This window comes from Helicoverpa zea, chromosome 2 (genome assembly GCF_022581195.2).
Source record: "Helicoverpa zea isolate HzStark_Cry1AcR chromosome 2, ilHelZeax1.1, whole genome shotgun sequence".
Classification (NCBI taxonomy): Eukaryota; Metazoa; Arthropoda; class Insecta; order Lepidoptera; family Noctuidae; genus Helicoverpa; species Helicoverpa zea.
Genome location: NC_061453.1, coordinates 10,028,839 through 10,038,108, shown reverse-complemented (window position 1 = coordinate 10,038,108; position 9,270 = coordinate 10,028,839). Strand labels below are relative to the sequence as shown.

Genomic DNA, 9,270 nt, shown 5'->3' with positions numbered 1-9,270 from the left:
TCTCGTCGAAGTCAAAATGGCCTCACTTCCTACTCTCAGGTACCAGAGAAACTTGATGCGGGATGATTTGGATACAGTTGGTACGTATTTTTAACATAGCAGAAACTATATGAAACGATCAGTAGTGTAAAACAATAATTGAGGCATTTCTTGCAATTTCAGTCGCTGTCGGAGGAATCTTTGGACTCTTTTTTAGTGCTTCTATTTTGAGCTTGTTGGAACTATTCTACCTTATTCTTAGGCCGTACTATTAATAAAATATCTTCCTTTAAACTGCTTTTCGTGCGTCAAACTCCCAATTTGACGTTGTAACTAGGGCTGCCACCTCGAATTTCGCCAAACCCGGACAAACATTTAAAAAACCCGGACATTTGGCGTAAATCGCATTTTTCCCCCGAACCTAATTTGTAATCCCTTCACTATTAACATATACTTAAATTCAATGAGGTGCTTTCTTACATGAAAAGGACATTTCTTGAAACCCCGCCCGGACAGCCCCCGGACGGCCTCCAAACGAGGACAAATCCGGGGAAACCCGGACGGATGGCAGCCCTAGTTGTAACTGAAATGATTGCTAGAACATTCGAGACTATCGATATGGCAACGGTATTGTTTGGTCGATCAGGGCACAATATGCAATCACTGTGTAGTGTTTTGCTCAAGAGATTTAGTAAATAAGAAACATTTTATTAGTTTAGTAGTTGTAATAGTAATATTTAAATATGGGTAATACTGAAAGTAATGTTACTAGTGGTGTTAAGAAGCAAGCGGGAACTCCGCAGCAGAGGTTATATAAACTCGTTGATATAAAAGGTAAGTTGACTACATTTTAACTGCTTGTGAACAGCATTCACAATTACGAGTATTTTAATAAAAAAAAAACAAAAGAAATATTTCAATTCAAGAATGTTTTCTTAATTAAAAGCAAGCGAGTAAATAGTTTTGAATGTATACTTCTAAATATGTACAACTTTTTTATTTTTGTAAAAACATATGACTCAGACAAGTTAAATGTTCCTAGGTGGTGGTCTCCTAGTAGACATGATGAAGCGAGCCCTGCAAAACAAGCAGTACGCAGAAATAGACCACGCCATAAAGACGAAGGTGGAACCCTTTCTTTACAACAAGGGCAAGGGCCGCTACATACCCATATCGCATCTCGTGTTGCTCAGGAATAAGGAGAGACCGAGGCATAAGTTGGTAAAGTCTTAGCAATTTTAAATCATTTGATTCCGAGGAATTAAAGTCTTTTCTCCTCCGTGAATTAAATAATCCCGTTTATTATTAATATGTACAGAGATGTTGAGTACAGATAGTAAATCTTGTATTTGTTTTCACATCATCGATTTTACACGTTAGCTACCACCGTTGCGGAGTATGGAGAACCCAGATGAAGAGTTTGACGTGGAGAAAGACTGGCCCCTGGTCACTCAAGAGGAATATGACGCCAACCCGTCTGCGTATAGAGAACTTTGTTGGGACCTTAAGGTGAGAAACAATAAACTGTATTTCACATGTAATTAAAATGCATCAAACTTTAAAAAAAATAAAAAAAACTGTTGTTGAAAAGTCTAAATTTTAGAGAAGTCGTAGAACGTGTTTTGAGTCCTTGTTTAAAGAGAGTCATCGCTATTAGTTTGCCTGGATTATGAACTGGCTTTGAGTATCCTTCTTGACTTCTTGTAGGAGCGAGGAGCCGTGGGGGAAACAATCCTACACCTATGCTTGCTCAACGCATCCTCCCTTTTAGCAAATCTGGCAAAGCGGTTGCTGCGGTTCTATCCCAAACTTATCAACGACGTTTACATGGCTGACGAGTATTGTGGTAAGTTAAGCTAAGCAGCAATTTGTTATTACATATTATATAGTTTGAGGGTCGTAGTTAGGTAACGATGGTCGATTATTTAATAGCCAAGGTCTGTGATGTATGAGTTATAGATATGATAGATAAGTGTAAAAAATTTTGAATTCTTTGAACAGTAATTCAATTCATAAAGTATATTAAGTGTTCTAACAAATTACCGCTTAGGGCGTCACCAAGTCTGCAAGGTCCGCATAATTTTATTACAAATCCAACAATATGAGATTCATTACTTTGAGATCAGACAGAAAGTCACGTACGAAATCGATTTGTACTCAAACAGTGCTTACGCGAAAAATATTGTGGTCGTTACCACTCTAGCCTAGAACTTGTCGTTTCATGAGAATTATTTGTTTACTAATAAATTATTGTTGTCGTAAATCTGTCTTGTTATGAGAAAAATACCTTAGTCACCTTTTGTTAGCCGAAATGCTGATTGTACATTTTAAAAGCCAAGCCAAGCCTAGCAAACATTATATTCCCTCATCACACCACTCTCATTAATAAAGCGTGTGTACAATGTAGCCCAGATTTCGCACGTTGCCTGTAATATTTATTGCTTAAAACATTATTATAATAAGTAGCAACCTCAATTTCGTGTAGCCAATTTGATAGAGCTTCTGATAATGTCTATCAAAGCTGAAAATTAAATTGACAGTGATTTAGTGCTAGCTTCCCGTTTAGATAATTAGTATGGAAGGTTTTGCGTACCATGGCCTAGTAGCCATAGTTTGGCATTTTAAATAATTTGCTGGACAAGCGATGTTTGTCAACAAAGTTTCGGTACTTATGCTTATTTGAAATACTAATCAAAAAGTCAGATATGGCGAAGGCTAATTTAAAGTATCCCTATAAAGTCAAGATTTAAAAAAAAATCTTTGATTCCTATAAATCCATAGAAGATTTTCTCGGAATTATCTATATAATCTTGGTCCTACAGGTGAGAGTGTACTCCACATAACCATAGTTAACGAAGACCCAACGATGGCGAAGTTTCTACTGGATGCCGGCGCCAACTATCACGAGCGTTGCTTTGGCAACTTCATGTGTCCTGAGGATCAGAAAGCTTCTAGAACTGATTCCTTTGACCATGAGTGGGTCAATGTTCAGCCGGAGACTAATTATAACGGGTTAGTAGTTCGAGGACATACATATTGGCGTAGTGCTTTACATGATGTGCCTCATTCATTAAACATAAGACTATTCGAATGTTCTAATTTTAGTAATTTATGTTCAGTTACGTGTATTGGGGAGAGTATCCTCTTAGCTTCGCAGCATGCCTTGGCCAGGAGGAGTGCTACCGACTCATTCTCGCTCGCGGAGCTGACCCTGACAAGCAGGACACCAATGGCAACACTGTGCTTCACATGCTTGTCATTTATGAGAAGATGGTTCGTATTTCCAATGGTGCATCTGCCATACTGTAACAAATAACCCTACTTTATGTACCGGCTTCCCTATTACATAAACGAGTATTTAATCACCGAATATACTCCCTTATGTACTCCTTTCATGTACTCTCCTTTGTACTCCCTTATACAAAGTTCTTATCTACTTCTGCACACACATTTATGTCAAGCATATATGACATGATCATTATTACAGGAAACATTCGACATGGCATTCGAAGTGGGAGCTTCATTGAACATTCGCAACGTTTTGAACCTTACGCCCCTCACATTAGCGGCGAAGTTGGCTCGCACGGAGATGTTCTTCCACATCCTGAATATTGAGCGAGAGATCTACTGGCAGATAGGGGCTACCACATGTGCAGCGTATCCTCTGGGACAGGTCGATACTATTGATACGGAAACTGGGTGCATTTGCAAGGATTCTGCATTGAACTTGGTGGTGTTTGGGGTAAGCATAGGATCATTTTGAAAATATACAAGACTTAAAATATCAAGTTCTGATTTCTCGTCCAATATTAAGAGTTTGAAAAAAGTTTACCCAATGCTTTAACTGCCATTTTATAAAAGTTAACCTAGTTTCGCTGCTTTTGCTGAAGCGGTCTGGATATATAAATAACTTGTTTCCAAAAATTTTCAGGAGAAAGACGAACACTTAGGCCTCTTAGAAGGGATGTTGATTGACCTCCTGAAGACCAAATGGAATACATTTGTCAAGTTCCGTTTCTATCGTCAGTTCATCCTCTTCTCGTGTTATTTCCTCATCTCTCTGGTTTGCTTCACTCTGAGGCCAGGGCCTCCGGACAGGGCACTCAATGCTACTGCATTGAACGCTACAGTTGGACCTCTTAATGATACGGATCTGGTTATAGAAGTCGGTAAGTTGCTGTTCGACATTTTCGCTGAGACTGTTGTTATGTTTTTCTTGTTTTATATATAGTGCCTTGCTTTGCTCAATTCAACTATGGATGAGCACTCACGTCACGTGCTTCGTGAAATATATCCCATACATTACGCAATAATCACTATAATCTTTTCCATATTTTCGAAAAAACCACATCATTTGACAAAGCCTTATTTTATTGCTGTAATAAATGGTTGGGCCTTTGACCTTTAGATCTCCAAAACCACAAAACACAATAATTTTCTTGTCACTTTCACCTTTCGATAGGCTTTATTATGTGATGAAGGTAGCTTCTAGCTTATCTTTGTATTTAGATGACACGTTCTCACTGAATTTATTAATATCAGATTAAGGAATTTACTAACTTATACCACATATAAATATTTGGTATCACCCCAACTAAGTGTTTTTACCATTTCCTTATTAAACGACGTGTATGTATCGATTCTCTTTACTCAAAGCTGGGGCTACAAAATTAACAAAGGTAGGTATGTATTAATAGACTTTCCCCTTGAACTATACACACTTTATTTGAAACCTAATTGGTAGACTACATCACCTGGCTCGGGAATGTCCAATTGTGTCCAGCGAATCATGGGTGTCAGCTGTGCATCGATCATCATTTTTGGACAGGTAACCAACATTTTTGGATCACTGTGTTTTTTCTTTCATAGAGTTTTGCTTTACCTAAATCTATCTTTGTTAATTGTGGCCTCGGTATCTTTCCTTGCTCCTACTATATTACTATTCTTGTGCTATCAATGTAATCCGTTATAATATAATGTCTAATAACCAACCATATTTGTATTGTAGAGAACTGTACTCTACCGCTAAATGGCTCGGATTTTGATCCTGGGGCCGTGGAGATAATCAATGGAAGTAAGCCCGATGGACCTCAGTGTGCTCGCTTCAAAAGCCACTCTAAAGACAAGGATAAAGACAAACGTAAGTGTAAGCTAAGCATTCTTAATATTATTTTTAAGTAAAACACTGATATTATGTGAAAGCTTATGTGGTAGTACCATACGTTCCAATTTTTGAGGTGAACCTAAGCTTCTTGAGGGCAAACTATTTTCAGGGCCAAGAGAATCAGATATGGAAGGCTGGTGGGAAGATCTCACTGAAGACTGTAGATTGATGAACTTCGACACTTGGCAAGCAAAAGTAAGTTCTTTTTGTACTACTTTTAAGTTCATATTACACTGGCTGTTTATAAAACCTTCTTGATTATTGATCAGGTGAGAATAACAGCCGAGTTACTGCTATGGGTTGGTGCACTGGCGTATGTGGGAGCAGCATTAAGAGAAGCCCGGTTTCTGGGTATCAAAATGTTTATCGAAAACTTAAGCACTGTTCCATCTCGGTAAGTAGTTTATCGTTATATGCATTTCACCCTGAAGAAGCTAACCTATTCTAAGGATAGGTGATTTAGTTATTAATTTTCTTCAGCCAGCTGGCGTTTTAATTTATTTAAAGATAAACTTCAGTCGACAATGTTTCCAGTGTGATGTTCCTCTTATCCTGTATCCTGATGCTGGTACTGCCAACACTTCGACTGTGGTGTGCGGAAGAGGAGGAAGACCATCTGGCAGTCATCATCATGCTCACCACTGCACCATACTTCTTGTTCTTTTGCAGGTAATATTAAGGTTCACAATTTACTTTTTGCAAGTTCCTTATCCTAAACCGAGGGAGTTACGATTTGCAAAAGGCTGTGGGCTAAAGCTGGATGTGTCATGTTTAAGACCGGGTCTAAATTCATATTATTTTCTACAGAGGCTTCAAGACCGTGGGTCCATTCGTGGTAATGATCTACAGAATGGTGATGGGTGATCTGCTGCGGTTCGTCTGCATTTATTTAGTCTTCGTCATGGGGTTTTCACAAGGTGGGTTATCATTGCTTTAGAAGCGTTTCTTTGTTACCTCCAAGTTTAAAGGAGACCAAACCGACAATCAAACATAATTATGATTTTGCAGCGTATTACATAATATTTCTGTCATTCGACAATCCAAACACCCCCGAAGGCGTCGACGACTCAGTGTCGAACCCCATGCCGTCTCCCATGGAGAGTATTATGGCGATGTTTCTGATGTCACTCACCTCCTTCTCCGACTACTACGGCGCCTTCGACCGAACTGACCATGAAATTGAGGCTAAGGTACGTATGCACTAGGGCGATGGTATACACAATAGCAGTATCCTCACTGTATTTTTTTTAATTTTGTAACTTAGGCTTAATTTCCAAACTACCATCTTTCAACATCCGGGTATCGTTATCTAGATCCCAGAAGACCAGAAACACAAAATAATGGGATGTGTTAGGGTAGCTCGGTAGCTTTTATTTTTGCTCGACTGGAATTGCGTAAAAATTAATTATCGATGATATCGTTCTTGAAACTGACCACGAATGTCACGGTTCTATAAATACTTAAATATTGAAGAGACATTACCATGTTACCATAATAGCATTGAAATCTTTCGAAATCTCGCGCGTAGCAAACAGAAACTGTAATCATCCTTGATCCCTTTCCTTATATTCATTAGAATCTGTATTTTTACCAATATTCCTACGCAATGTATAATTTTCACACGTTACGTCATGTCAAAGTGCCATGGTAAATGTAAATAAACTCTGCTTGTACTACCAAATAGTAGCTCTAAGGTACATTGTGTGAAGTTTACTCAAACTGGTGGCAGTTTTGCAATTTTTACTATTGTTGATCATATTCCATCATCCATCCATGATCATAGTCATGTTGACTGGGATGTTCTAACTAAATTTCAATAAAGTCTGTTACTTTGTTAAAACAAAGAGTAAGCCTGCCTAAGTTTAATGTATTTTTCCGTTAGGAAACTAATATTCCATAAATGTCTCATTAACATGCAAGGCAATGTTTCTCAATCAAAATCCGATGATCATTTATTTTCTGTCAGCATTTTTGCTTCTTTGGTTATAGTTCAACGTGGTGATCTATTTGAACTGCTTACCTATGTAAATGATGGGTTGCATGAATACATTTTTTGTTTGCCCATGGTTGCAGAAATGAGTAACTAGTTTTGGCTTTCATAGCACATTATTGATATCTGCGGAAGTATTACTTCAGTCTAACAAACAATATTATCGTTAGCTGCTAATCTGCTCCATCCGGCTGATACATCGAGGTTACACTCCTGACATTAGTCACAATCAGTTGATGTGACTGTATCCCATAATGTGTGTCAATTAAAGGTTAAGCGCGCCGCCCCGTAGGCCATCACTCTTTAGGTCGTCTTCCACAGTACGTTTCTGAGTCAGCATTATTTGGTTAAAACTTTCAACGAATATTAATGAGCCAAAACTAGGCTATCTGTCACGAAGTTAGGAAATCTGTATACATAAAGATTGTTTAGGTCGCAGGCTAGCTAGACCTAGCTCATTTCAATTTCGAATAAGTTAATACTATTAATGTGCTTTTATGCCAGATGGACGAAACCAAAAATCTAATATTCCTTTCCGCATCAACTTTATAGCTACACGAGACATCTTGATAACATCAAGAGTGTTAGAATTGATACATTTTTAACAGAACCTGTTTCTATTATAAATTCTGTGTTAACAAATCGGATATTCGATGCAATTAAGAGGTTTTATATTACCTTAAACATGGAATAATCAAACCAGTTGTGACGAGTAAAGGTTGCGACACTTGCAGCTTCTGTTCGTGGTATACATGATAATCGTGGCTATACTGCTGGTGAACATGTTGATCGCCATGATGGGGAACACGTACCAGAAGATAGCGGAGACGAGGAATGAGTGGCAGCGTCAGTGGGCCAGGATTGTGTTGGTGGTGGAAAGAGGAGTCCCACCAGCGCAAAGGCTTAAGAACCTGTTGGCTTACAGCCAGCCGATGGCTAATGGGAAGAGAGCATTGGTACTAAGGATTAACCAGAAGGTAATTCATAGGGCTCCTGTGTATCGGTAAAATTAAAATATTCTAATTGTTGACTGAAAGTAAATAATGAACTTAGTCAGCTAAGTTCATTATTTACTTTAAAGTGTATTATTTACCTAAAGTACGTCCTGTTATGTTATGGTATCTCACAATGTGTATGAAGAATAAACAGAAATGGTTTTCGAAATATAATATGAGCCTTGAACATCATGGGATAATGAAAGGTCAAAGGTCAAATGCTAACCGGTATGACATTTATGATCCGATGCAGCTGTTAATAATAAAACTGTGCATCATATGATAAAGTAAAGTATGCTAATTGTATTATAGTTATGTACAATATTTGATTTACAACTTTCGTTTTAAAATATTTTTATTAGCCTGCCATTTACTTGAAGAATATTCTATCAGTCTTATGTAGCTTTTGTGCATAACTCTTCATTATCACGTCTAATATTAATAAGACAGTTTATTGCGTACATAATTATGTAGATAGTGGGGCCACTGCTAGTGCATTAAACAAATGGAAGGGAAATATTTTTCCTTTATCATAAATATTATTATGATAATATTCATTACATTGTCTTTCCAAAGGATGAAGATAAAGAAGAGATGAAGGAGATCTTGGAAATGAAGCGCACTCACGAGCGTATCGTGGCGAAGAGAAAACAACGCGAGGCGCAAATGGCAGCCGGCAAGGGACACCTAATGCCACCGACTCCGGCCAGGGACTATCCTCTTACAAAATAAATTCCATATTTGCATTTATTTGCAATGCAATTATTTTAAAATGATTTAATGTAGGGGTTGAATAAAGTAATAAACGCTTATTTATTGCAAAAGATAGTCTTTAAAATTTTTTCCGAGTAAATTTTTTGCAGTTGGTAAGCCGTTGAAGGAAATTTTTTAAAGGCATATAAGCCCTTTCGGATGATGAATGTAAGTATTACTTAAGTGTGATTTTATGGCAATTTTGAATTTACGTAAAGAAGGTAGCGGCCGACTATATAGGCAGCATTAGCAGCTCACTTAGGGAAAATCCAATTTTGTTAAATAAGCGATAATTTCTCTTTGTATGGATGTTGTACACAGTGTTAGTTTAGTGTGGTCTGTTCGACAAATAAATTGACGAAATTAGACAGTGCCTTAGCAACTACTCA

The 9,270-nt window shown here is 37.8% G+C and overlaps 1 protein-coding gene across 1 annotated transcript; it reads left to right on the top strand.

Moving 5' to 3' along the window:
• The first annotated feature begins 560 nt into the window (after window positions 1-560).
• LOC124639788 (transient receptor potential cation channel subfamily V member 5) lies at window positions 561-8,946 on the top strand. The gene is made up of 16 exons (XM_047177259.1): window positions 561-813; window positions 1,022-1,200; window positions 1,360-1,488; window positions 1,687-1,825; window positions 2,802-2,991; window positions 3,099-3,252; window positions 3,467-3,721; window positions 3,911-4,148; window positions 4,988-5,119; window positions 5,253-5,338; window positions 5,413-5,537; window positions 5,678-5,812; window positions 5,951-6,060; window positions 6,152-6,333; window positions 7,868-8,110; window positions 8,705-8,946. The coding sequence occupies exons 1-16, from the start codon at window positions 723-725 to the stop codon at window positions 8,858-8,860; spliced, it is 2,544 nt and encodes an 847-aa protein (XP_047033215.1). The 5' UTR covers window positions 561-722; the 3' UTR covers window positions 8,861-8,946.
• Window positions 8,947-9,270: the final 324 nt, after the last annotated feature.